Here is a 27788-nt window from a genome sequence, read left to right as displayed (position 1 = left end):
GTGTGACCTTCCTCTGATTGGTTGGTGGGGAGGTAACAGGGTGGCGTTCCCAGAATCTCAATCATCAGTCTTATGGCTGTAACCCGTCTGGGGTCCACTGCTTGTGCTCAGCCTGAAGTCACCATCCTCCACCTGGGTGGGGGCTTTAGTCCTTCCTTGCAGAAGCACTCAGAGGTATATGTCAGACTGTTATGTGCCTCCCATGAGGAGGAGCTGGGCCCCTGCCCCATGCTGCACTGTTGCTGCTTTCTGCATTCCCTCACTCCCTAATTAGTATCAATAATTGAATCTGCCCTTTGGAACTCAGGGAAGGTCTAGGAGGCTGAAGTCATTTTCCTACAAACAAGAAGCAGGGACACGGAAAGGCTTTTGTGCCTGGGAGGGCCCCACAGGGTCGCGCTCGGTTTCAGTTCCCCCTTTTCTTTGATACGTGTCAATCTTGAGGGAACAGGTGTTGGACAAGAAAAGGGAATAACATTTTGGACAGAGAGGTTCATCATAAACTCGGCAGAGGGGACTTCCCTGGTGGTGCAGTAGTTAAGAATCCGCCTGCCAATGCAGGGGACATGGGTTCAATCCCTGGTCTGGGAAGATCCCACATACCGTGGAGCAACTAAGCCTGTGCACCACAACTACTGAGGCTGTGCTCTAGAGCCCGTGAGCCGCGACTACTGAAGCCTGCACGCCTAGAGCCTATGCCCCACAGCAAGAGAAGCCACCGCAATGAGAAGCCCACACAACGCAACAAAGAGTAGCCCCTGCTCACCGCAACTAGAGAAAGCAACGAAGACCCAACGCAGCCCTAATAAATAAATAAACACTCCTTAAAAATAAATAAATAAAATAAACTTGGCAGAGGAGCTGGGTTGTGGGGGAACTTGGTTTCATGCCCACCTGGCTTCCACCCTGGTCACCTCCACACCCTCAGCCTGCCTTGTCCTCTGGGATGACTAGGAGAACCCTGTAAGCAAAGGCCCAGGGGAACTCCATGTTGGTTAATCAGCTCCGGAAATTGTCCTAATAGCATGGAATTATCAGTGTTATAACTAGCATCCCAACTTAAAGTATTTTCTAAAATCGTATCACCTTATTGGCATAATCAGTGTCAGTTGGCGTTGTTGGTTTTCTGTGGTCGGTTGGCAGGAAGATTCTCGAAACTCTCTGACAATATCAGAATCATCTGTGAGTGGGAAAAAGTTTGTAAAGATGTGCACATGGTTTAGCTTCAATGAATGTGTGAAGCATTGTTTAATAAAAGAGTAAAATGTCCAATCAGTAGCAAGGCGTTAATTAAACAGTATATATGTCATGACTCTACCTACCCTGCTGTCCAGAATGAACAGACAGAGCTACAGGAGAGGGTGTTTCCAGTTTCAGTGGGAAACAGTACAACCCCATCTGTATGTGTGAGTGTGCGGGTCCAGGGTTTGCTGGTGACACATCACACAGAAAACACGGGCCAAGATCATGCCCCAGGGTAGCGACCAGTCATCTCTGGGTGCTGATTACTTTTATCTGCGTTTTCTGCCTCTTGCTCCAAGAAAACTTGTACTGCATGCCACAGGCGGGAAGGTGGGAAAGCTCCAAGAAGCTGGCTCTGCTGGCGGTGGTCCTCCCGGTCAGCCCTGGAGAGGCCTGCAGCCCGATGGCCTCGCCAGAGCCCTTTGGAGCAGAAGCCTCTTCTGCTCAAGAACAAGGGGCTCCAGACTCTTGCATCTTCCCATACATGGAAAAGCACTAAATTCCTTAACTTGAGATATCTGGTTTCCTTTAATTAACAGTAATCTTTTGATGTGCAGACTACCTGCCCTTTGTTGCAAAACTCCTATATATCCTGACTCCCCCATCTCCTCAGAGCAGTTCGCTCAGGGTTACTTGAGATGCTGCCTCCTGGGCTTGAAGTCCTAAAAATTTCCACTGAATAAAACAGAACTGTCAAAAAAAAAACAAATAAAGAACAAGGGGCTCTTTCTTCACTTCCTGACATCAGCATCATGGGTGCACACAGTACGTGCCGGCAGCACAAGTACAGTTAAGATAATCAGCGCCACCCGCATGGACAGCCCTGGGGACCCCATCAAACCCTCTGTGCACCCCAAACCCACCCCCGTCCCCTGGGCAGGCCTGGCAGGATCAGGGAGTCCTCCTCACCCCACTTCTCCAACACCCGCCTGGCCTGTGGGTCAGATGCGCCCCCATGTCCCCCCACCCCCAGCTTCGTGAAGCCCACCAGGTCTCCGCTTGTTCAGAATCCACCTGCGAAAGCCCCAGTGCTGGTGTTCTGGCGTTGGCGCTTAAGCACTGCAGACAAAGGGGCGGTTGTCACCCAGAGGGTAGGCAGATGACCCCTCTGTAAATGAACCCCAACTGGCATATGAGACATCCTGGGCCCCATTGCCAGCTGGTATTTGGGGTTTTCCAAGTGCCCTCCCCTCTCTTGTGTCCTGGGACCTTCAAAAGCCCTATCAGTCCCCATGGGACCACCCTTGGGTGACTTGCTGAGACCACTGGGCTGGTGGTGACAGAGCCATAGCCACACCCACGAGGCCTTAGGGACAGAGGCTGTACAACAGCCCAGGAGGGGGACCCCGGGAGACCTTTGGAACGGTGGGGCCTTCGTGCTGGTGCTGTAGTTACACTTTGCTGCTGGGTGGTTCACAGGCGGATGCCGTGGTGTACAGTGCCTGGGCCTCCCTTGGGCTGTGGTCATGAGGGTGGGATCGGTCAGGGCAGCCTGGAGATGTGACCCTGCTCAGCAGTGTTTCCCATGGAGCTCGAGCCCCAGCCCCGCCCCCCACAACTGAGGGGCAGGAGCCTGGGGGGGCTTAATGAGTCCCAGGACTCGGGGACCTGTGAGCCTGTGAAGCTGCGTGCCACCAAGGTCCGGTGACACGAGATTTCCTATTGCGTAGAAGTTCTCGAAAGGAATTGTAAAGCAAACAGTGGAGGGTATTGAAGCAGCCCGGAGGCTGGCAAATAGAACACTCACCGTTCAGCAAATGTTTGAGCACCTACTGTGTGCTGGGCATTATTCCAGGTAATGGTTATCAGTGGGCAAAACAGAAAAACCCTATTCGGTTGAATTCACATTCAGTGAGGTTGACAGGCGACAGACACAGTGTTTGAAGGGGATGAGTTTTGGGGGTGGGGCAGGTGCGGGGGCCACGGTGCCAATGGAGCTTCACAGCAGGGCCATCAAGGCAGCTCAGTGAGAAGGCGGCCCTGAGCAGAGCCCAGAGGAATCCAGGGGCCTGGTCTTGGGGACATTTGAAGGGAGTGTCAGCAGCCAGGGCAGGTAAAGGCAGAAACGTGCCAGGTGTTCAAAGAAGGGCCTTGGGGGTAGGGGCGGGGGGCACGGGCTGTCGTCAGGCCTCAGGTCATACTCGCAGTGGGACCTGGGACCTGAGGTGAGGGGCTTGCTGCTGAGAACAGGCTTCAGGGGTGGGAGCCGGGAGCCCTCGGGTGGTGCTGACTCGAGTGAGAGGCCATCAGTGATCCTTCGGGGTGAGAGGGTGGCCATCGCCACGTGCACATGGATTGGGTGTGGAGTGACAGAAGCCAAGGATGACTGCTTTGGCACTTGAACATCAGAAACAGAGGGTTATCATCACTGATGGGGAAGACTAAAGCAGAGACGGCTGGAGGGCAGGACAGGAGCTTGTCTGGGACAAGCTGAGGGGGTTCGAGGGGGGCTGCTCAGGCGGTGGGGGGCCTGGCCGACTGGACAGTGCTGTGAGGCCGAGGGCCCGGACAAGAAGGCCAGGGCCCCTTCCCAAGTGGAAAATCGGGCCCTGGGCCTCTCGACTCATCCGGGAAGCTTGAGGGCCAACCCTCCTGGAACAACCCCCTGGGCTCTCCCAGGGGAGTCCATGGGCCCAGCTCAGACTGTCCGGCTCCTCTCCTCAGCCCTGGTCTCATGGAGGGAGGGGAGGGCTGTCTCTGCTTGGTCCCGGCTGGTCTGGTCTCTCCCAGATCTGAGTATGTGCTGGACACGTGACTTTCTTCTCACCCAGGTGCTTGTTTGGAGTCCCAGTCACACAGTTGCTCTTGTCTGGAGAACACAGTGTGACCACCCCGCAGCCCCATGGCTACGCCTCACCCTCTTCCCTCCCTGTCCATGTGTCTGCACAGGCCTGTGAGCACTGCACGGGCAGCATCTGGGAATTCCGGGAGGAAGGGCGGGGGGCAGCTTGTCCTCAGATGGCTGTTGCGGGGGGTGAGTCCCAGGTGTCAGTTGACTGGTCTCCTTAAGAGGGATGGGCAGCCTGGACTAGCTGAAAGCAGGAAGCACTGCCTTGTCTTAGCAGTGTCCCCATGTCCAGAGGAGGACTCAGCTGCACCCATGGACTGCTGTCACTGTCTACCACTCTGGTGCCTTGGCGGCCAAGTGCCCACTTGAAGGCACAGGGCTGCAGCGGAGGCTGGGGTTCACCAGGGTCCCCCGCCCCATCTCTGCCTGGTTACAGAGGTCATGGTGGGTGCCCCGTGTGCCCGGCCTCAGCTCTAACTCTCCTGGAGGCTGTGTGCTTGCTGCCCAGCCCCCCACCAACCCCAGGCCCAGCCCGCACGCAGCCTGTCAGGCAGGCACTCGGCACTCCCTCCTCTTTGCAGGTGGACAGACTGGACGCCCCAGACAGACTGTGGCAGTGAGAGGAGCACATGGTGGCACCTGCCCCTCTCCTGTTTGGTAGGGGGCAGCCTGTAGCCCCTAGTCCCCTGGGGAGGGGAGGAGAGTGGGGCAGTGATTGACACCGCCTGCCCTTCCCTGGCTGGGTTTCGGGCAGGGTGGGATGGACGGGGAGGACAAAGGTCAGTGCTCCAGGACTGCTGGACTGGCATGGCCTCATCTTCCCAGATCTGCATGCCTGGCGGCTGCCCAGCTACAAATACTGCTGTGTCCCCCCCCCGCCCCCAACCGCCTGGCCGCAGGCAACAAGCCTGCTCTTGCTCTGCACTGGAAAGCTGCCTGGATGGCCTGGCCATGAGCAGTCAGAGCGGTTGGTGTCCTCTACACAGAGGCTGCAGGAGGGACACAGGCCTGAAGTTTGTGGGCAGGCAGCACAGAGCCTCAGGCCTCCCACACCTGTGTCCTCCATACTCAGGCCCACCCAGCATTAATGTCAGTCTGTTTCTTAATATTTTGATGGGCATGCATGGACGCAGCCCACTGAGCTAAGTAGGTGTCTGTGTGGGGACGAGGTTACAGCCTGGCCAGCCCTCTAGGGGCCCCACAACAGCAACTCCCACCATCCCTGCAGCCTCTGTGTGGTCTGGGCTGGCCTGAACCCTGCTCCTTGGACCCCTGGCCACTCGGGGGCAGCAGGAGTCCTCACCCTGGGCCTCTTCTTCCGCAGGCCGCCGCTACGCAGACAACAGGCCCACTGCAGGCCCGGCCTGCCGAATCCCCCGCCGGCTCCATTGTGCAGCTTCCGCGGGGAGGGCGCCGGGTGCAGCACCCTCTACGGGTCACTAACCTCCCCAAGGAGCGCGTCACCCCAGAAGCGCAGAGAACCCACGGGAGACGGGACGCCTGGACGTCATTTATTTTGCTGGAGCCCAGTGATGGCAGCCTCTGAGCCGCCCGGGGCCTGGGGCGGCCACTGACTGCCCGAGGCAACCGCTGCGGCCGCCGCGCAGGAGGTGGACTCCGACCACTGGGCCCTCTGGCTGGAGCCTGCACTCTTGGGGAGTCGAGCGCAAGTACTCCCAGGCGCAGGGGAACGGCGCCCTGTCCACTCCGCGCTGGCAGAGCTGCCCCCACCCAACGGGTCACTTTGCGGACCCGCTGGACAGAACGTGTAACTCGCACATTAAATGAAAGTCTGTTTATCCAGGCCGAGCTTCCCCGCCGGTGCTGGCGTGGGCGGGAGGGGCCAGAAGAGCTGCGGAGCCTCTTGTGGGGGGAGGGCGGTGAGCAGGGCTTGTCAGGGGTCCTCTCCCCACCGTGTGCGCCGCCCGGAGCCTGGAATCCCGCGGCGGCCTCGCGGCGCTTTGGGTGCGGGGCGGCCCCGCCCTCCCGGTAGGGAGGGGGCGGCCCCACACGCCCCGGGGGTGGGGCTCCGGGGGCGGTGCCCAGTCGGGCCCGCGCGGCCATTGGCTGGGCCGCCGGCCCACCCGGCCTTAGTTTCCCGCGGGCTCCGGGCGGCCCGGGGGCAGGGCCGGGCTCGGACTACGCAGGGCGGAGCCCCGGAGAGACGCGGCCGACCCGCCCCGGCCCATAATCGGCGCCGCCGCCGCCGCCAAGACCGAGCGCAGGAGCTCGGACCCGAGGCCGCCGCCGGGCCCCGAACCCCGCCCGCCATGCCCGCGCCCCGCGCTCTGGCGGCCGGCGCGCCAGCGCCTGGCAAGGCCGCGCTCACGCACCCGGGGAAGGCGATCCTGGCAGGTGGGGCACGCGCACGCGGACCCCGATCCCCACCCGACCCCGCCGCGTTTCCGGGTGGGTCCGGGACACCGGCTTTGCCGCGCTTCCGGACGGGCCCGGGCCCCTCCGCGTGTCCCCCCGGGCCCCCCGCTAGGACCGCAGGAGGGGCGTGGGCCCGGCTCCCGGGCGGCGGGCAAAGTCCGGGCGGGGGCAGGGGAGGGGCACGCCGGGAGGGAGGGGGAGGGGTCTCAATGCGGTCCGGGTCTCGGTCCTTCCCCGCAGGCGGCCTGGCGGGTGGCATCGAAATCTGCATCACCTTTCCCACCGAGTATGTGAAAACGCAGCTACAGCTGGACGAGCGCTCGCACCCACCGCGCTACCGGGGCATCGGTGAGTGGGGGCGGCCGGCGGGGGCGGGCAGGCCGGCGGGTGGGGTCGCTGACCGCCCCCTCCCCCAGGGGACTGCGTTCGGCAGACGGTCCGCAACCATGGCGTCCTGGGCCTGTACCGCGGCCTCAGCTCCCTGCTCTACGGCTCCATTCCGAAGGCGGCCGTCAGGTGAGGCGGGCTCGGGGCCCCGGGGCCGCGGGAGGGAGTCCCGGCCCCGCGGCGGCCCCTCTCATGCTTCTGCCTCCCACCGCAGGTTCGGGATGTTCGAGTTTCTCAGCAACCACATGCGGGACGCCCAGGGACGGCTGGACAGCACGCGCGGGCTGCTGTGCGGCCTGGGCGCTGGTGTGGCCGAGGCCGTGGTGGTCGTGTGCCCCATGGAGACCATCAAGGTGGGCAGGTCTCGGTAGGGGACAGGCGTGAGAGAGGGCCGGGGTGGTGGTCTTGTGCCCGGTGGAGACCATCAAGGTGGGCAGGGGTCTGCCTGGGGAGCCTGGAGCAGGAGGCCCACTGGAAGAGCCTTCTGTGGAGTGGATTCTATTCTGGAGGCAGTGGGAAGACAAGGTCTTAAAAAACTTACGAGCACAAACCATAAGGTAACACGTGTTTGCTGCCTAAGTTGTGGGGAAAAACCAGCAGACATGACGGCAGAGGCTCCTCGGTAAGGTGGCCCTCTTGCTCCTGGGGCCACGTGTCTCAGAGGCCAGGTGTGCCCTTGCCCTGGGCCTTGGGAGCCAGCGCCTTTGCTTCCCTCTTTCTCAGGTGAAGTTCATCCATGACCAGACCTCCCCCAGCCCCAAATACAGAGGATTCTTCCACGGGGTCAGGGAGATCGTGCGGGAACAAGGTGAGCCACTCAGCCTTACCCTCAGGTGGGGTTAGGGACCTGGGTCCGGCTGGAAACAGCTGGCACCTCCCCTTCCTGCCTTGGCGCTCCTGCGGGCTGGGGCCTGGAGGCGTCAGTGTGACCGCAGTGCCTGCCTGCCCCAGGGCTAAAGGGGACGTACCAGGGCCTCACGGCCACCGTGCTGAAGCAGGGATCCAACCAGGCCATTCGATTCTTCGTCATGACCTCCTTGCGCAACTGGTACCGAGGTGCGTCTGTTCCCCAAGACCCTACCTCCAGGCCTGGAACCCAGCCCTTGTCCTCCGTCCCCTTCTGATCGCAGCCCTCACGCCCATCCAGGGGACAACCCCAACAAGCCCATGAACCCGCTCATCACTGGCGTGTTTGGAGCCATCGCGGGCGCAGCCAGTGTCTTCGGGAACACTCCTCTGGACGTGATCAAGACCCGGATGCAGGTGGGGGCGGGGCCTGGGCGGGACCGGGAAGGGGTGGGACTGGCTGCTGAATCCGCAGCTGCTGGTGTTCTGCAGGGCCTGGAGGCGCACAAGTACCGCAACACGTGGGACTGCGGCCTGCAGATCCTGAGGAACGAGGGGCCCAAGGCGTGAGTGGGGGAGGGGCAGGGCTGCCGTCCCCACCCCAGGCCCCCGCCTTCCACCTGGGTCACACCTCACCTCCTGTCCACCCATCCCAGGCCCTCCCTTTGTCCTGTCCCCAGGGAGTCTGCTCTTTCTGCTCTTGCTCCTCCCTCGGATCTCTGGACCCACCCACACTTTCCAGACACGCTAGCTTCATCTTCTCTTCACCCTCCCCCCTCAGGTTCTACAAGGGCACCGTCCCCCGCCTGGGCCGGGTGTGCCTGGACGTGGCCATCGTGTTCGTCATCTATGACGAGGTGGTGAAGCTGCTCAACAAAGTGTGGAAGACAGACTGAGCCCCGGGGTCTGCGCATGGGCTGCTCCCAGCGCCCCCTTCTCACAATTGCAGTGCAGTCGTGCCAAAAGGCCCCCTTCTCCTGTCCCTTACAGTCCATGGCCCAAGGCTGTCCCCTGTGGCCATCGGGTCCATGTGTCCCCTGTGGTCTGTATGACACCACCGTGGTGTCCATGTGTCCAGCTGAGACCGGGTGTTCCTCTGGCCTGTGAATCTGTGCCCACTTGTCCACGTGCTTACTCGTATGCCTGTGTTTCATGTTTCGTGTTCTGTGACCCTGTGCCCCACTTCCCGGGGTGCCTGTGTGGCCTTGGGTCACGGCCCTGTAGCCATGGCCTGGTCCCAGCCCGGTGCCTTCCACCCTGGGCAGCAGGGGCATCACCCTGGCCTACCACAGCTGCCTCTGGGCCTCAGCCTGGCCTCACTGCATTCCAGGGGCTGCGTACCCCCCGCTTCTCCTGCCACTGGCCTTAACCAGCCCTTGGGCCCTCCCTCCGCCCAGGACAGGGTGGCACCTGCCACTCTCAGGACCACCCTTCCAAGGCAGAATAAACTGGATCCTGTTGCAGCCTCTTGTCCCTGTGTCAGCCCATCTGTGGGTGGGCAGTGGTGGCCACACCTCTGCCAAGGGCAGGCCCACTCCTCATCCGAGGACACTGTTGGGGCCAGGCAGGCTGGTGGGCAAGCGAGCTGTGGCCACAGTGTTAGCCCCTTGGGAGGCCTGACACCAGGCCAAGGAACATCTGGCCTCCATCCAGGCCTTGCCTGTGGCCTTGGGGCAAGATCCTGCAGGGTCACCTGGCAGGCAACATTGAGTGGGTAGAGGAGAGCTGCCCCACGCTGGTGGCTGCCCCTGGAGACAGTGCTCTCGGGCTCTTGTCTGTCCTGCAGCCTGTGGCCCAGCCCAGCTCACCCCCTCATGGTTTCCCTGTGATGGTCTGCTCAAGGGGCACTGCTTTGGGGTGACCAATTTTTGGTTCCCTGAGACTCTGAGCACAAGGTCCTTTGGTTTTTTTTTTTGGCTGCGTGTGGGCTTCCTCCAGTTGCAGGGAGCAGGGCTACTCTTCGTTGCAGTGCACGGGCTTTTCATTGCGGTGGCTTCTCCTGTTGTGGAGCACCGGCTCTAGGCGCACAGGCTTCAGTAGTTGCGGCACGCGGGCTCAGTACTTGTGGGTCGTGGGCTCTAGAGCGCAGGCTCAGTAGTTGTGGCGCACGGACTTAGTTGCTCCACGGCATGTGGGATCTTCCCGGACCAGGGCTCAAACCCGTGTCTCCTGTATTGGCAGGCAGATTCTTAACCACAGCGCCACCAGGGAAGTCCAGGAGGTCCTTTCTTAATCCTTCATTTAGGCTGGGAGGTAGCAGCCCTGGGGCAGGAAGGGGTGGGCACTTAGAGCCCTCACCCCACAGCTCAACCTCAGGAAGGTGTCCCTCTTGCTGAAGACTCCCTATCCCGGGACCCAGGCACAGCTGGGAGCCCAGCCCAGCATGGGGGCCAAAGAACCCTGAACTGGAGGGCCCCTGTGGCCCAGATCTGGCTGGGAACCACCACCCACAAGCCAGGTGGAGGAGGTGTGAACAGGATGGGATAAGCCAGTGCCCCAGGCTGTGAGGGGGCGAAGGACCTTCCTGTCCAAGGGACTACACGGCAAAAGCCACACAAAGGGCTTAGCTCAGACTGGGAAATAACCTGCCCGCAGGAGACTCCCAGCAAGCAGGTCCCATTCCTGGAGCTGCTCCTTCTGGGAGAGAGTTCCTCACCCCAGCAACCTCACACAGCACCTGGTGTCTGGGGCAGATCTGGGGGCTGAGGGTGGGCTTGAGGGTGCAAGGAATGTGGTTTTGAAGGACCAGGCTGTGTGTGTGCCCTCAGTGCTCACAGGAGATGCAGGAGAAAGGGCCCAGCAGCAAAGCTTCCCTGTTCACAGGCTGAGGCAAGCCACCTAATCTTCATTTCCCAACCTGTGAAATGAGGTGACACAAGAACCCACTCCAGTGGGCTATGAGGCTGGAATGATGTAATGTCTGTAAGGCACTTAGAACAATGCTTTGCACAGTGAACCCTCACAGGAGGCTGCTGGCAGTGCCCCAGGGTCCCAGGTAGTTCCTAGAGCGGGCAGAGCCCAGGAGCTGGGCCCTGAGGGGACTCAGTGTCCTGGAAATCTGACCTCTAGGAATGGCGTCTGCTCATTGACTGCACCCCAAGTCTTGTCCCCATCCCCTTTCACGAGGAGGAAGGGGACAGGCTACTCTGAACTGAAAGAAGGGCATGGAGACCTGTACCCAGGAGGGGCAGGGACCCCTCTCTTGTGCCACACAGCACAAGGTGGACAGCAGGTAGCCCAGCCAGAAAAGTTGGTTGAGCTGGGCCTGTGTCCCCTGGGGCTGTGAGCCTGGAGAATCCACCAGCCCCAGTGGACCACTGGTCCCCCACCCTGGCCCCACCTGTTCACAGGTAGCTGGAATAAGTCGGCAGCCTCAGTTCCTGGAACTGAGACCTGAGGGGGGGGCGGGGTCTCTGAGCTGAGAGAAGACCAGCAAGGCTGGAGGGAAGTGAGCAGGTGGAGAGTGGCTAGAGAGGCAGGCAGATGCCTGGAGGGAGCTCAGCTGCATTTAACCAAGATCTTGAAGGCTGCAGGGAGGAGGCCGATGGCAGGGGACCTTGCCTTTGCAGCACTGGGGCAAAGGGGCAGAATGATGTGGGCAGATCTTTGAGCAGTCGGGAGACAAAAGAATCAACTTCCAGGGTGATCCCCCACCAACCTGGACACACAGGCCAGGGCCAGGGAGAGCCCCAGGAGGTGACTGGGTCTGCATATCAGAGGAGAGATGTGAGCTGAGTGTGGAGACTCCAGGTCACCATATGCTGCGCACAGCCAGAGCCTCTGTGCCCAGCTGGAAGCCACTCAGCCTCAGGCAGCCTTCACCATCTGGCATCGTCCTGAGCCTGAGATCATCACAAAATGTGCCCTGGACAATGGCCTCAGACACAGGCCAAGGGAGCAAAGGGTGAGGTGGTGGCCACTCCTGCGACAGGGCTTGGCCAACCTCCAGCCCCATCACAGAGGCCCTCAGGCAGCTGCCCTCCAGGGCCCCCCCGCCCCCACTTCCTTGAGGCCTCTCCTCACCCACTATTGCACAAGCGTCCTCTGGTTTTTCCATGTCCTTGTGTAGGTGATGAATGGCAATCAGAGCTTAGTACACACACACAAAGAGTCACTCCTGACAAATGGGTCTCTCTCCTTTCAGCCAACAAAGAGAAATCTGTTTTTCGGGTTGTGCCCTCAGCCTTCACAGCAAACACAATCTGAGCTGAGGATGCCAGAGTATTTTTCTCACTGACATTCTACTTCCTACGTGTTCTCAGATTCCCTGGACCAGGATCCTTTGTATAAGTCACAGAATCGGGGGGGGTCTGAGGATCTCCTGCCTCCTTAAGATCTGGCAACAGAGCCAAGGAGAGAGATGCAGGCACAGCGGAGAACTAGCCGAAAAGGACAATGGGAGGGCCACAGAGAACACCTAGGATCGTGGACAAACGTAGCCTAGGCCAACAGAGTGGGTGAACCATGGACAACATGGTGGCCCCTGGTGTGGCCTTGTAGCTCTTCTCTTCCCACGCCCATCTGGCGAATATCCCTAAGAGTAACCTCCCCTCTGCTCAGATTGGTCTAGGCCCTGACGCCTGACACTCCCCAACTGTTGTCACTTTTGTTTCCTCGGCCTGGCCAGCCACTCCCACTTATTCCTCCATTGGCTGGGCCTGGCCCGGTGGCCCCACTTGGCCACAGGACTGTCATCTCCCGAGTGACCTCCAGAGATGGGCCATCCCAGCGCCCCTGCTCAGCAGCCGGCAGTAGCTTGCCGCCCAACCCCCCCGCTGAAAAGCGATCTAGGGCTCAAGCTCTCGGGCCAACAGGCCTGTATGTCCCTGGCGGCCCTCCAGGCTGACCGCACCCTGGAGCCCCGCCTCCAGCCCACTATCCTCGCGGCCCGAGGGAACACCCCCCGACCCAGGGCTGTGATCGGGGAGGTAAAGAAACATCCGCGACCGGGGCCGGGGCGCGGGGCGAAGCTGTGCCCGCGTGCCGTCAGCTAAAGGCCGCAGACCTTCAGGGCGACTCAGCTCCCAGCCTCGGAGATCCGGAGACACTCAGGAAGTTTTCCGGACCCGCTCGTGAGGGAGGAACCCAACTCGCCGGGGCGGGAACCCGCGACGCCGGCAGGGAGCTCGGGGCCTGACCTCACAGAGAGAGAACCGAGGAGGCTGGGGGGAGCGGCGCCGCTCACGCCCGGAATTCGTGCGGCGCGCGCTGATGGCGTCACTGCGCGCCCGGCCGGCGCAGGCCCGCGCATGCGCTCGGTCGGCAATCTGAAGGCCCCTCCTGCTCACTGCCGTCAGACCCAGGTCCTCGGAGCGGATCGCCTGTGCCCCGACCTCGTCTGCAGCCTCCAACAGTCAGCGCTCGGCCGGCGCAGCCACCATCGCCCACCCTCCCCAACGTCCAACGCCCACGCTGGACGCTGCCACGGGCGCTCCTGACGCGCCTGCCTGAGGCTCACCCCTGTATCTTCCTCCCCGTGCAGCTTTTTGCTCTAAAGTCCCCAGTCTCAGCCACGGGAAAGGACATAGGGTCGCGGGATGGGACCAGGAGGTCCACCAGCCTCTCCACTGATGGCGCCGCCCAGTCCTCCACTAATGGCCTGCCTGGCCATCTCCAGCCCAGCCACCTGTTTCCAATCGTGGACTCAAGTAAGGCACGGTGACCATGGCACATCCCCATGGAAGAGGCGCCCAGGGCAACCATATGGTGCATGCACACCCCTCTAAGTCCCCCACTCCCAGAGCCTGTCATTACCAACGCAGGAGAAGGAGTGGGGCCTGGGGCATGTCCCTCCAGAAGGCAGCAGTAAACACAGGTGGCACCCCTGGTCAGTGGGCCTCCTGCCAGGACCTTTCCTCCTCTCAGTCAGCCCCACTTCTCGGATGGGAAAACCCAGGCAGAGACAGAGGACCTCTCTGGGATCTATGGAGGCCCAGGTCTGCACAGTCCTCACCCTGCCCCACCTAATGAGGGAGCTGAAGATAAGCGGTTGGGGAGGCCGCAGGTGGCATCACATCAGCCGGCTCAGGGGTCCACACCCTGGGATGGGATTCCAAGGGAGAGATGGAGGGTCTGCAAGCAGTGGCTCCTCCCTGGCCTCGGACAGCATCCTCTTGGTCTGCGACCTGCTTCCTGGACTTGTGGGATGGGGACGGGTGTGTGCCTTGCTCAGTGGGTAGGCCGGCACCAAGTCCACAATGGGTGAACAGAGCCAGACGTGGAGTGCAGAGGGGAACAGGATGGGGAGGAGCCGGCCAGGAGAAGGGAAGGGGTCCCTGAGGACAGGCAGGGGCTGTGCCCTGACCTCCCGCAGAGGCTGGCAGAGGTGGAGGCTACAGCCAAGACCCAGGCTCCACTCACACCTGCTGGGCCAGGTGCACGCATAACCCGTTGGCCTGAGGGACCGAAGGGTTCATCCCTTCCTCTGGTTCTCGGGACCGGGCTTGGCCCAGTCACCGCTGGGAAAACCGAGACCAACCCGGGGCCTGGACTGCAGAGGTCCAGCGGCCGCTCCACCGAGGGGTCCCCCGCGTGCGCGTCCCGCTGACAATTGAGCGGCCAAAGCAGATTAACCCTCGTGCTAATCCCCGCTAATGGTTTCAGAATCCCCGGCGCCGAGCGGCTAAGCCGGCCTTTCTCCGCGGCGCGGCCGGCCCTCCCCGGCGGCCTCAGCCCGCGGCCGCGCGATGCTATCTCGGCCCCGCCGCGCTAATCCCCGCGCTCGCTTTCTTCCCGGGCCCGCTCGAGATCGGCCGATTGGCCCTTGATTACGGCTGCTATCGAGGGCCTCTTTGTGCTGTGGGCCCTAAATCCCCTAATTCCGTGATAAAGGAGGCATTAGCGGGCGTTTGCTGCTGAGAAAGGCACCGGCATGAAAGAAAGCAATCAGGGGAATCCTGATGGCCTCGCCTGTCCCGCCGAGGAGGGGGCAGGAAAGGGGGCCCGGGTGGGCGCTGCGGGGAGAGGGAGGGTGGGGGCCACTTCCCACCTTCATCCCGAGTCCGCCTTCCCCAGCCCCGAGCTGCGCCCAGGACCCCTCCCCGCCCCCACCCTGGCTGCCGAGGGACCCCGCCTCCCCTCTGGCCTCACCTCCGCACTTGATGGGACCTAACCCCCAAACCGGCCTTGGACCTTGCTGGGCCTACCTTGTGCTCCGGCCTCTGACTGTCCAAAGCCCGTGGTTCCTCAGGACTTACCTGCAGATCCATTCCCTTGGCCCCTGATGCTCCTCTGCCCCCTCCTCACCCCCCGGAGTTCCTGCCCCCCATCTGCCCCTGTCTCTTGGCACTGACCAGCTTTGACCAGTCCTGGAAGCATCTGGGTCCGCTCTTTAGTCGGGGAAACAGAAGGGAGGGCAGCTGGGAGCGACTGGGATTGTGGAGGGAGCGTGTGTTGGGGGAGGGGGCCTGAGACCCCTGGCGGCGGGCAGGTGGGGTGCGCAGGGAAGGCCCCTCTGCAGAAGCCACGCTGAACCCCAGGATGGGGCTGAGAGCACCGGGCTGGCTGCGAGCTGGGTGCAGTGGCGGAGCTGACCCAGAGCCTGGGCAGCTGGAGGAAGGAGGCAGAGGCCAGCTGGGGCAGGTGGACAGAGGTGTCAGAGTCCAGGGGCTGGGGGAGCACGGAGATAAGGCAGCTGATCCTCTTATCCTGAGCGTTTGGAGCAGGGGAGTGCCGTGATTGGATCTGTATGCAGAGCGCACCTGAGCCACGACAGCAGGCTCATTTTGGGGAGGGTCTCAGGCCAGGAGAGTAGCCGGGAGTATGTAGAAAGGCCATTGTGGGGGCCCAGGTGGCCGGTATCTGCATTGGCACTGAGGGGGTGGCAGAACTGGTGAGATTTGGGGGTGGCAGTAGGGGAGTGTCCAGCACTGCATGCAGTTTGAGGCTGGGGCAGCTCTGAGGGCAGGTGGGTGTCATGGAGGCACATGGGTGGGTGGGCCACTTACCTGGGTGGACAGGTGTGCATTTACCAAGGTGAACGGAATTCTAGGTGTTGTTTACCTAGGTAGCGAGGTGGAAAGGCAGGCCGTTCACCAAGGAGGACCAGTGGGTGGGTGTGGACCAGCGGATGGTGTCGTGGACCCCTTCAGTGGTCAGCTCACCCATCCTGCGCCTCTGAGTGTTGGCGACCAATGGTGCACAGCTGCCTCCACCTTGGAATGTTGCCCTGGGTGGTGGAGCCACCTACACAGCAGACAAGGACTAACCAGCATAGGGACTAAAAGGCTGGTCCCTGCTTCCTCGAGACAGTTGAAAACTGAAGCAGCCTGTGTCTGCCCCAGTGCTTCCGTGGGGGTTTCCAAGGACCCAAATGCCTTGTCGCTTAACACTCCACCCCTCACCCGTGTCACCCTGTTCATCAGTTTCCCAGGAAGCAGGGCTCTCAGTGTGCAACTGGGATGGTTAGTCCCCCTATGCTTCTGTTGTGTGCCCCCAAAAAGAGATGTTGAAGTCCTAAGTGTTGGTACAAGTGTTGACCCTCCTTCTAGTTTATACCTGTTCATATCCAGTGTTTTCAGTTTTTTTAAAAATGTATTGTTCAGAGTTTATCATTGTTATCCATAGGAGGATTAGTCCAAAGCAAGTGACTCTACCATTGAGAGAAGTGTAACTCTGCTCACTCATTTTAAATATCTTTTGAGGCTTATCTAAATTACTAGATACCGGTTTTTTTTGTTGTTTGTTTTTTTAGTTTTTGTTTGTTTGTTTTGACCATGCTGCGTGGCATATGGGATCTTAGTTCCCCGACCAGGGATCAAACTGTGCTAGGCATAATAATGGTCCCCTCGAAAATGTCTACATCCTGAGCCCCAGAATCTGTGAATATGTTACCTTACATGGCAAAAGAGACTTTGCAATTGATTAAGTTTATCATCTTGAGATAAGGAGATTATTTCTGGTGGGCCCAATGTAATCATAAGGGCCCTTAAAAGTGGAAGCGGGGGAGAAGAGGTCAGAATGATACAATGGTCAGAAAGACTTGACCTACTGTTGCTGTCTTTGAAGATGGAGGAACAGGCTATGAGCCTTGAGAAACTGGGAAAAGCAAGGGGATGGGTTTTCCTTCATCTATGAAAAATATAACCTTTGCTGCATCTATGAAAGACCTACATCTATCATCATACTTAGGGCTTAAAGACTGAGTTGTTTCTCTCTCAGACTGGAAGCAAGGCAAAGATGTTTGATGTCTCAATTTTTATTCAATGATCTACTGGAGGTCTAGACATTTCAATAACACAAGAAAAAGAAATGAAAGCCTGGAAATTCCCTGGCGGTCCAGTGCTTAGGACTCAGCACTTTCACTGCCAGGGCCCACGTTCAATCCCTGGTCAGGGAACTAAGATCCTGCAAGCCATGCTGTGCTGAAAAAAAGAAAGGAAGAAAGGAATGAAAGCCATAAAGATTGTAGATGAAGAAGTAACACTAGCAGATAATATGTTCATGTGATATAGTCGTTTACATAGAAAACCTTAAAGTATATACAAAATCAAATTGAGGTCTATAAATTAATACATGAAATCAGCAAATTTGGATTGTATTTCCCCCCAAAAAATATGTTCTACAAAGGGCCAATAGGCACATGAAAAGATGCTCAACATAACTAGTCACTAGGGAAATGTAAATCAAAACCATAAGCTACCAGGAAGTTCCCTGGTGGCCTAGTGGTTAGGATTCAGCACTTTCACTGCGGAGGCCCGGGTTTGATCCCTGGTTGGGGAACCATCCCACGTGCTGCCAAAATACCAAAACAAAACAAAAACATAAGCTACCACTTCACATCCATTAGGATGACTACAAAATTTTTTTTTTTAAAAAAAGGAAAATAACAGATGGTAGTGAAGATGTGGAGAGATTGGAATTCTTGTGCTTTGCTGGTGGGAATGTAAGATGGTACTGCTGCTATGGAGAACAGCTTGGCAGTTTCTCAAAAGTTAAACATACAATTATCATGCGATCCAGCAATTCCATTCCTAAGTATCTACCCTAAATAAGTGAGAGCAGGGACTCGAGCAGATACTTATACACCCATGTTCACAGCAGCACTATGCACAATAGTCAGAAGGTAGGAACAACCCAAATGTCCACTGACGGATGAATGGATTTTAAAATGTGATGTATACATGCAATGGTACTCAGCCATAACCCCTGGTTGTCAGGGGCTGAGGGTAGGAGGAAATGGGGAGCTAGCATTTAATGGGTACAGGGTTTCTGTTTGGGATGATGGGAAAGTTCTTGAGATGATAATGATGATAATTTACAACATTGTGAATGTACACTTAAACATGGTTAAAATGGTAAATTCTATGCTATGTATTTTTTACCACATTAAAAAATAAAATAATAGAAGAGCAAAAGACTGAAATCACCAGACCCAAAGGAGTGTCACGATCCCTTGCTCAATTTCCAGCCAGTTCTCAGACCCAGACCTCGTCTGCTGAAGTCTCCTCCCGTGAGGAAGGATCCGGCAACACTGTGGAGAGTGTTTGTAGGCTTGATGCCCCTAATCCTCTGCAAAGGTACGTATGTCCCTTTCCTCAGGTAATTTTATGCTGGAGAAGAGGAAAACCCAGGCCATCTCAGAGCCATTGGATACAGTCTCCATGTTAACACTGGTCCCTGGGACCCAATGTGCCATCATGGCCTCTCCGTTGGATTGGGAATATAGAGAGGGCAGGCGATAAATGGAGTACTGACCCAACTCCATCTCACAGGGGACACCAGGGGGCTCCTAACCTACCCACTGGCTATTCTCCAGTTTCTGAATGCATAATTGGAATAGACATATGTAACATTTGGCAGAACTTCCGCAGTGGTTTCTAATCTTTAGAGTAAGACCTATTTTGTAAGTGAGAGCTCCTGAACTGCCCCCTACCAAGATGAAAAAAATGCTTTCTCTTAGGAAGAATAGCAGAGTTGAACGTCATGGCTAAAGACTTAAAGGCTGCAGGGGGTGGTCTCTAGCAAACCCATGATTTAGTTCATTAGTCTAGCTCCTGAAAAAAATAGATGGATTGTACAACAGTTCTTTGTGATAAAACACTCAACAAACTTGAAATAGAAGGGAACTTCCTCCACCTGATAAAGGGCATCTATAAAAACAATCCACAGCTAACATGATACATTATGATGAAGACTGAATCTTTTCCCTCTAAGAGCAGGAACAACATGAGAGTGCCCACTCTCACCACTGCTGTTCGGTGATTTATTGGAGGTTCTAGCCAGGGAACTTAGGAAAATGAAGCAGAAGGCACCAGAAGGTGTTGTAAAGGAAAAAGTAAAGATCTCTGTTCACAAATGACATTACCCTGTATATAGAAAACCTTTAGAATCCACAAAAAGCTATTAGCATTAATAAACAAATCCAGCAGGTTGCAAGATACAAGATCAATGTACAAAATCAATTGTATTTCTATACACTTGCAGTGAGCAATCTGAAAATGAAATTAAGAAAACCATTCCATTTATAATAGTATCAAAAAGAACAAAATACTGAAGAATAAATTAAAGAAGTAAAAAATGTATACTCTGAAAATTACAAACATTACTGAAAGAAATTATAGATGATCTCAATAAATGGAAGACATCCTATGTTCATGGATTGGAAGAGTTAATGTTGTTAACATGGCAGTGCTCCCCAAATGGATCTACAGATACAATCTCTATCAAAATTCCAGCTGGTCTCTTCGAATAAACTGATAAGCTGGTCCTAAAATTCACAGGAAAGTTTGTGGGAACCAGAATAGCCAAATCAATGTGGAAAAAAAGAACAAAGTTAGAGAGCTCACACTTCCCAATCTCAAAACTGACTGCAAAGCTACAGTAATCAAGACAGTAAGGATAAATGTATAGATCGATGGAGCAGAATTCAGAATCCAGGAGGAAGTCCTCACATTTATGGTCAATTGATTTGCAACTGGAGTGTGGGGAACAATTCAAGGAGGGAAAGAATAATCTTTTCAACAGATAGGACTGGGACAACTGGATATCCGAATGCAAAAGAATGACATTGGATCCTCAGCTAACATCATACACAAAAATTAACTCAAAATGGATCAATGTAAGAGCTAAAACTAGAAAATTTATAGTTTATAACACTGTAAAACATCAGGGTTAATCTTCATGATCTTGGATTTGGCAATGTCTTCTTAGAAATGACACCAGAAGTTTAAGCAACCAAAGAAAACAATTCAACTTATTCAAAATCTTAACATCTTGTGCTTCAAAAGACACTATCAAGAAAGTGAGAAACCACCTACAGAATCGGAGAAAATATTTGTACATTATATATCTGATAAGGAGAGGGGGATGGTGCCAGGCTACAGCCTTGGGACCATGGCAGCTGCAGCCTGTCCCACTAGCCTTCCACTTACATCCAGAAAATGTGCCCAACCAGAATCCTGGGGAGTTTGACTTCAGTGCACTTAACGTGAGAGTGGGTGGGCTGAGGGTGGCAGGGCTGCAGGAAGTGCCCCAGCGGTGTGAGCTGGTGACTTGCAGCTGCCCCTTCCCTGGAGCATCACTGGTGGGAGCTGCCTTGGCCGAGAAGGCTGTGCACCCCAACCTCACTAAAGGGGGCCCCAGAACCCCTGGGCTAGAGTGGAACCAGCCTCCCCTCAGCACCCACCCCCACTCCCTCGGGTGCTCCCCCACCACAATCACTGATTACATCACCATCACTCCAATGTTGCCTTTTTCAAAGTGTCCAATACATGCAGTCATACAGTATGTAGCCTTTTGAAAGTTGTTTACTAAATATGATGTGTGTGAGGTCCATCCCTGTTGTTGCACGTGTTGCTGTCACTCTGGGCTCCTCCCTGGTGTGCATGGACCCTGGACCCCGGCGTGTTCATCCATTCACCAGCTGATGAGAGTCTGAGTTGTTTCCAAGCTTTGTCGATAATGATTAGAGCTGCTCTAAACATTCATGGGCAGCGTCTTGTGTGAGCACAAGTTTTCATTTCTCCAGGGTGAATCCCAGGGGTGGAATTGCTGATACATGCGGTAGGTGTAAATCTAACTCTGGCTGCTTTGTTTTGAACATCTCTTTCTCCTTCCTCTGTAGGGAGCCAGAGGAAGCCAGGCAGCTCCTTCAACACCCCCGCTGGGCATCTCCGTAGCTACATCATCTGCCTCACCAGGTACATTTCCTATTTCCTGTTCTATGACAGGTGACAATGTTGTTAAACTACTTGCCACTCCACAACAAGGGTTTCCTTCCCTCCATCTTCCAGTACATTCTCCTCACCTTCCCTAAGACCCACCGTCAGTCTCAGCAGGTTCCTTCCCGCTCCCCCCGCCCCCCGCTGCCTGGTCACAAAGCCAGTGCCCATGGTTTAGGGTTTGTATCTGCAGCATTGCATTCCAGTACCAGGACCCGTCTGGTTACCTAGAGCCCATGATAGCCACCTCACACTCAGTGCTGAGGACACCACAGTCACCTCCTATTGTTGCCTCTCGCCGTTCTCACTTTCCATCTCCTGCGATTGCAGTAGATGGTGGCTGGGACAGAAGCCACCGGAAGGCTGACTCACCCCTTGGTGGTGCTCCATACTGGCTGTTGACTGGTCCTTAAGCTGGAGCTGCTGGCGGGAACTGCTCTGCCTGTCCTCTCCTTGTGGCTGCAGGCACCTCCTCGCAGCATGGTGGCTGAGCTCGGAGAACAAGCATCCCAAGATGAGAGAGAGAAACTGTGTCACCCAGCTGTAGGACCTGGCCTCAAAAATCACAGTGTCACTTCTGCTGCCTCCTAGTGGTTAGAAGCGAGTCACTAAGCCAGCCCACGTTCAGGGAGAGGGGATTAGATTTCACCTCCTGAAGGGAGGAGTGTCAAAGTATTTGCTGACATCTTTGTAATGCATCACGGTGGGCCGCTTATCACAGTGGGCCGCTTATCAAGGTGGACAGGTGGAGAGATGGTGCATCTACCAAGGTGGATAGGTGGGTAGGTGCCCCATTTATCAAGGTGGGGAATACCAAGCAAGGGATGGATTTTGAGATCTTGAGTCTGCCCCAGGCATGGTGACTGGGAGATGTTCATTGGTGGCTGAAATGGGACATGGAGCAGATGCTTAGGGAGATGAGTGCCTGGAGCAGAGGGAGAAGTCAGGCTGGCGGTATCAACTGGGGAGTCCTTGGCACAGGGGTGGTGTCTGAAGCTTCAGAAATGGGGAGGGATAAAGGAACAACCAGGGCCCAGCCTTTATGACCACTGACCCTGTAGCCCCCATCCTTGAGGAACTGACTTCGATGGGTAGTCGGCCCCCAGGTGCCTCTCTGATCTAATGGTGAGCACATGGTTCTGCGAGGGAAGTTGGCTGGGAGAGGTTTCCAGGGTCACCCAAAGGGACACGTGGGAAGAGATGGGAGCTCTGGGGCAGTGGCAGCCATCTTGCGACCATGAGGTGGCCCACTCACAGATATGGTGGCTCCTTCACAGAGCTTCCAGATTAACAGATCCTGGGCAGTCCTGGTGTCAGGACTCTTATGACAGTTGAGTCCGCAGGTTCTGTCACTTGAAGTCCAGAGTCCTCACTGACACCAGAGTGGAGTCAGCAAGGGAGCTTGAGGAAGGGTGTGTGAGGTGGGAGGAGAAGCATGAGACCGTGTGTTGCCCCCCTAATGGTACCTGCCATTCATGGAGGCCCCTGCCCAGCGGGGTTCTAACCTCGCACACAGTAACTGGTTGAGCCCTCCAAGCACCTGAGAGTTAGGTCACTATTATTATGCCAGTTTATAGATTGGGAAACTGAGGCACGGCGGGGTGGTGGCGGTGGTGGTGAAGGAACCTATCCCACAGCCAGGAAGTGACAGCTGGGGCAGAAGCCAGGCCGTCTGCTGCTCTGTCCTGTGAGCCACACAGTAACTTTTCAGAGGTCCAGAGAAGGCCTTCAGCAGAAGTCCTGGCCAGCTGCTTAGATGAGGACGAAATGGTCTTCCTGCTTAGATGAGGACGAAATGGTCTTCCTGGAATTTGGCAAAGTGCAGGTCACCGACAAAGTTGGGCAGAATGACCCGGAGGGATGGTGTGGACGGAGCTGAGGAGTGGGGGTGTGGACACAGGAGTCAGCTCCTGAGAAGAATGGCTGTGATGAGGGTGGGGAGGGGGTGGTAATGATTTGGGGTGGATTCTGGGAAGTACCGGAAAGCAGATGATAAGTTTCCCCAGAGCACATAAGTGGGGCCTCCGATGGGGCCCAGGAGAAAAGGCAAAGAATTGGAGGCCCAGGGCAGTGGGGCTGCGGGTTTGGTGATGAGTAGAGATAGCTTCCCCCCCGCAACCCCGTTTCCTCCACGAGGTTGAGACCCGGGCTTCTAAGTATGTGTGTGGAGGGGGCGGGGGAATTTGGGCCGAAGTGCGGTGGGACCGCGGGGTTGCCGAGGGTATTGGGCCCCATTTGAGGTTGAAGCTCAGGAGTTTGGGGGCCAGGAGACTGTGCAGTTTGGGGGGGGGTGTTCTCCAGACTTGCTCCTCCGCCTGGTAGGTCCCCGAAGGGGACAAGGAACCAGCCCTGGTCGCGGTGGCTACAGGACCAGGGCACCCAGGAGTTGGGCCACGAGGCGGCCCCGCGCCCAGGGTCTGCCGTGGTCCGGGCGTCCTCGGGCCCTTGCCCACGCCGCAGGGTTGGACAGGGAGCTGGCGGGCACTGGAGGCGGCCCTGCGCGCCTCTGCCAGCTCTGCGAGTCGGGGGCATGGACTCGCGGCGCAGGGCTTCTTGCGACCGCTCCCGCCCGCCTCCGCCGCCGCCGGGGATTAGCACGCTCCTGGCCGCGCGGCGGGATTAACCCGCGTGGACGCGGCGCCCGGCTCGGGGATTACGGCGCGCCCCCTCGACGGATATATTCCCGCGGCGACGGCGACGGCGGGCGAGAGGAATGGCGGCGGCGCGGGGCGCGGCGGGCCGCAGGGGTCCCGGGCGGCCCTGCCCCTTCTCCATCGAGCACATCCTCTCCGGCCTACCCGAGAGCAGCCCCCCGGCCCGGGTCGCCCGCCCGCCGCCGCCCGCCGGCCGCCAGAGCCCCGCGGAGCCGCGGCAGCCTGAGGCGCCCGAGGCCGTGCCCTGCGCCTGCTGCTGCTGCTGCGGCCCCCGCGCGGCGCCCCGCGGGTCCCCGGAGCCGGCCGCTGGCCTGGGTGAGTGGGCACGGGGCGCGGGAGCTGAGGGACCCGGGGCGGCGCAGGGGGGTGAGGAGCCCGGCCCCCGGCCCGCGCCTCACCGAGCCCTCGTCCCGCAGGCGCGCGACTACCGTGGCCGCTGAGGCTGGGGCCCGCGGCGCCCTTGCCCTTGGCCGCACCCACCGGGGGCTCCGGGGCGCCGCCCGCCGCGGGCGGTCCTGGTTCACAGCGGCGCACGCGGCGCCACCGCACCATCTTCAGCGAGGAGCAGCTGCAGGCGCTGGAAGCGCTCTTCGTGCAAAACCAGTACCCCGACGTGGGCACTCGCGAGCGCCTGGCCGGCCGCATTCGCTTGCGCGAAGAGCGCGTGGAGGTGGGTGCCTGCAGCCTTGGAAGAGTCGGCCTCGCGTGGCGGGCGGAGGCGCACAGGCCCCGGGAAAGCAGGGGCGCCGGGTGGGTCCCTGGCAGCGGCGCCTGGGGATGGCGCGGGAGGAAGGGCGCGGGCTGGAGCAGAGGTCGGGCTCGTTTTCTTTTCCTTAGTTTTAACCCCCTACCCCCCGCTCAAGACAAATGAGGCGCGCGTTTCTGTTCCGGAATTTGGGGAACTTGGAAGAGCGCGAAGCTGTTGAAGGGGCGTCCCGGGCGCCGTCGGACGGAGGCGGGGGTGGGAAGGGGCGGACGAGGAGAATGCTCCGGGTGGGAAAGGGGTCCCAGTTCCGAGGCCCGAGCGCCGGTCCCCATCAGCAGCGGATGAGGGGCGGTGGCTCAGCCGCTGCGCGGGGCCGGCCCCGCAGCCCGCGTCCGTCCCGAACCCCCGGCCGGTGCACTTGGGAACCGCGCGGGACGCGGGGTCCGGGGCTGGGCCTGCCTGAGCGCCCCTCCTCCTCCTCAGGTCTGGTTCAAGAACCGCCGGGCCAAGTGGCGACACCAGAAGCGCACATCGGCGTCCGCGAGGCTCCTGCCGGGAGCCAAGAAGCCCCCGAAGGAGAGCTGCTGACGGCTGCAGAGTTACTCCTGGGCTCGGTGGCACCTTATGGGGCCGGCTCAGGGAGAGGACAGACCTACCCTAATAGGAGTTGGGAGAGGACGCCAGCCTCTAACCTGGTGTCTGCCCAGTTGCCTGCGTCCTGGAGCTCAACGCGGGAGCCCCTCTGCGTGTGTCCCCGCGCCACCCGCCCCGCGGAAGGAGAGCGCACCGATGCTCCGTGCTCCATGCGCCTTCCCTCCCAAGCGCAAGCGGGCAGGAGGGCCGGGGAGACTCGGGGGTGGGGTGCGGGGCACAGAGCAGATCAACTTCCTCAATCCCCCACCACACCCCAGGAGGCACCAAGCCACCCCAGGACAGGAGCCACCCCTTGTCAACAGTGGCACCCAGCGTCCTCATCCCCGCCCACTTCCTGCTGGCCTCAGTCATCTCCTCAGCAGGGACGCAGCCCCCTTGACTGGCCTAGAACCCTCCAGAGGCTGGGCGGGTGGGGTCTCTGCGTCCTGGGGCTGGTGCCAGGGGCCTGGGCGTCCTGACCCGCGGAATAAGAAGGCTGGGGGAGGTAATCTCCAAGCCCCGTTCCTGCTGCTCAATCTTGTGAGTCTTGTGTGGATACTGAGAAATAAACAAGCTACTACAAGCTCTGAGAAAGCAGTCCAGACTCGAAGTCTTCCGTGGCTCCACTCCACACCCAGCCGGGACCTGCCCCTCCTCTCCTTCCCAGGGAGTGGGGGGCAGGCTTGTCACAGCCCGGTGAGTCCTCCGTCCCTGTGCCAGGGTGGGCCCAGCAGAGCAGATTGCCCCACAGATCGTGGCCCGGCATCCTGCACTGGCCTCTAGGAGCTGCCTCTTGGGTGGGGGTCCTTGGTTTCCTCACTCTGGGGTTTCCATGTAGGAGTGTCTGCCTCCCTCACAGCAGCCAATCTCTGCCACCCTGTGGGGTGGGACCAGGTTCAATTGGGAGAATCCCCCCCTCCACTGCCTTGGAAAATGCTGTCCCCTCCATCATCCTGGCCCCAGCAAGAAGGACAGCGTGAAAACAAGGCCTCAGTTCCCCAAGTTGGCCTGTATGGTGGGTGCGAGGCACCTAACACCCCCCTCACCTGGCGTGGGGACTTTGTTCTGCCTCCTCACAGATCCTGGAGGGATGCAGGTGGGTATCTGGCAGGAGACACAGTCCCTCCACAAAAGGTGCAGAAGCCAGGGCAGCTCCTGGGCGGAACTCTCTGAGGCAGGTCAGCTCAGAGAACACAGAGCGCGAGGGGTCCCTGGGCAGGACAGCAGCTCTTGCTCACCCTCCAGGATGCACACTTCCTGTTGTCACAGAGCCCATTTTCCTGAATCCTGGCCGTATCCCTGGAGACGGCACAGACTGCCTGTGGAGCTTCCCTACGGCTGGGACACCCTCATCCCCCTGGTCCCAGAAAGCTCGCCCTCGTTTGCTGAGTGGCTTTACTTCATGGTGTGGGGCACCCGTGATCAGTGCTCTGCTTTCAAGGGACCAGTAGTTATGCTGCCCTCCTGGCTTTTCCCTCCTCTCCAGCTATCTTGGGCAGGCTTGCCCCACAGCTGCCTGTAACACAGGTGTCCTTGGGCCAAGCCCAGACTCTCCCCTCTCATATCCATTCTCACCCTGGTTTATCTCATCCAGCCTCAGGCTTGAGTCCCATCTCCGTCTCACGTTTACATCCCAGCCCAGGGTTCTCCCCTGTGCTAGGTAGTTATGTCCAGCTGTCCCTTTGATGACTCCACCTGGAAGACCAGGGCTCCTCTAGGTCACTTTGTCCATGGCAGGCTGTTTCCCTGTGCATCCCCGGTGCGTGAGCCAGAGAACTAGGGGCAGGCGTCCTGACCCCTCTTCTCCCTCACCCACCAAACCCAGGCCAACGGCAAGTCGATTTTACCTCCCCAAACATTCCCAGAATCTGCCTTCTCCCCAGCTTCGACTGCACCAGCCTGATGAAAATCGCTGTCATCTCTCACCTTGACCGTTGCAGCTGCCTCCAACTGGTCCACCTGTACCTACTCCGGTTCGTCTGTGATTCATTCTCCATAAAAGTCAGGGTGCAACTCTGAACATGCCTCTCCCCTGCCTACAGCACTCCCAGGGCTCGCACTGCTCCCAGAACAAAGACAGAACTCCTCGCCATGACCCGTGACCCATGACCCACGAGCCCCGTGCAGCCTGGCCCTGCCCCTCTGGCGTCAGCTCCCACCCCACTGCTCCTTGCACTTTGTGTATCCAAAGGTCTCCTCCCACTGGAACTTTGCACATGCTCTCCCCCTCCACCTGTTCAATGCCTGTTCATCCTTTGGATCTGAAACCACTTCCTTCCTGGGGAACTTCCCCTGACTGCCCCCTAGGTAGGCTGTCCCCTAGGTAGGCTACCACCTAGGTAGCCTGGGTAGGATGCCCGCTAGGTAAGATGCCCCCTGGGTAGGATGCCCCCTAGGTAACATTCTTTTTTTTTTGCACCTACCCGCTGCTGTGTTATGCTTGTTTGTGGGTTGATCTGGTTAGTGTCTGTCTTCTGCATTCAACTGTCAGCTCCACAAGGGGAGGAATCATACCATGGAGTCCCCACTGAATTTTACTGAATCGTTCTGGGGCAGAAATTGTTTGACATAATTTACAACCTTTTGGGAAGACATGATCTTTCGTGAGAAATGCTTAGACAATTTTCTTGTCCATTTCAATGAGGATTAGACTTCTGGGAAGCCAAATCTGGCACTTAGGCACCAGACATTTCTTTTCTTGCATAAACTTTGAATAAAAAGTTTGAAACATATATAACCAAAATTTCGGAAGCGTATTTTTTTAAATAACATAGAAGCGTATATTGATTATTTGAGAGAAATTGGAATTCCAAGGCTTCCAATTCCGTAGTGCTTTAATTTTTCACGACTAGCGGGAGCAACATGCCCCTAGCCCCTACCGCAGCGCCCCGTAGCTCCCACAGCCCAGATTCTAAAGACCAGAGCAGGGAGGGACGAAGACTACAACTCCCATAAAGCTCAGGGCTCATGGCGACGTCACACGGAGCGCGGGCCGG

The 27788-nt window shown here is 58.1% G+C and overlaps 3 protein-coding genes across 11 annotated transcripts in view; all 3 read left to right on the top strand.

The window, feature by feature from the left end:
• Positions 1-5993, top strand: part of CLTCL1 (clathrin heavy chain like 1) — a 33634-nt gene extending 27641 nt beyond the window's left edge. The window contains exon 3 of the mRNA XM_027088440.1: positions 5355-5993. Within this exon, the coding sequence (XP_026944241.1) occupies positions 5355-5604 (250 nt within the window). The 3' untranslated portion in view covers positions 5605-5993. The remainder of the gene's footprint in view (positions 1-5354) is intronic.
• Positions 5994-6121: 128 nt separating this feature from the next.
• Positions 6122-9105, top strand: SLC25A1 (solute carrier family 25 member 1). 2 transcript variants are annotated; one of them, XM_027088437.1, is made up of 9 exons: positions 6122-6385; positions 6647-6754; positions 6823-6922; positions 7008-7146; positions 7517-7601; positions 7745-7849; positions 7941-8056; positions 8132-8205; positions 8421-9105. In XM_027088437.1, exons 1-9 carry the CDS (start codon positions 6301-6303, stop codon positions 8533-8535), a joined length of 927 nt encoding a protein of 308 aa, XP_026944238.1. In that variant the 5' UTR covers positions 6122-6300; the 3' UTR covers positions 8536-9105. The 2 variants fall into 2 exon arrangements, with proteins under 2 accessions (XP_026944238.1, XP_026944240.1); XM_027088439.1 differs by lacking the exon at positions 8132-8205 and having other exon boundaries at positions 6125-6385.
• Positions 9106-11804: 2699 nt separating this feature from the next.
• Positions 11805-25389, top strand: GSC2 (goosecoid homeobox 2). 8 transcript variants are annotated; one of them, XR_003429067.1, is made up of 4 exons: positions 11805-13287; positions 18048-18156; positions 20703-20778; positions 23870-23979. XR_003429067.1 is itself a non-coding variant. In XM_027088452.1 (4 exons), the coding sequence occupies exons 1-4, from the start codon at positions 13177-13179 to the stop codon at positions 24818-24820; spliced, it is 699 nt and encodes a 232-aa protein (XP_026944253.1). In that variant the 5' UTR covers positions 11805-13176; the 3' UTR covers positions 24821-25389. The 8 variants fall into 8 exon arrangements, 3 of the variants coding, with proteins under 3 accessions (XP_026944253.1, XP_026944254.1, XP_026944252.1); XR_003429068.1 differs by having other exon boundaries at positions 17985-18156; XM_027088452.1 differs by lacking the exon at positions 18048-18156 and adding an exon at positions 24643-25389 and having other exon boundaries at positions 23870-24203.
• The last annotated feature ends 2399 nt before the right edge of the window (positions 25390-27788 follow it).

The sequence above is a fragment of the Aethalodelphis obliquidens genome, unplaced genomic scaffold (assembly GCF_003676395.1).
Source record: "Aethalodelphis obliquidens isolate GAN/ISIS:26980383/991018 unplaced genomic scaffold, ASM367639v1 scaffold63, whole genome shotgun sequence".
Classification (NCBI taxonomy): domain Eukaryota; kingdom Metazoa; phylum Chordata; class Mammalia; order Artiodactyla; family Delphinidae; genus Aethalodelphis; species Aethalodelphis obliquidens.
The sequence above is the reverse complement of the archived record's forward strand: the minus strand, read 5'-3'. Positions and strand labels throughout refer to the sequence as shown.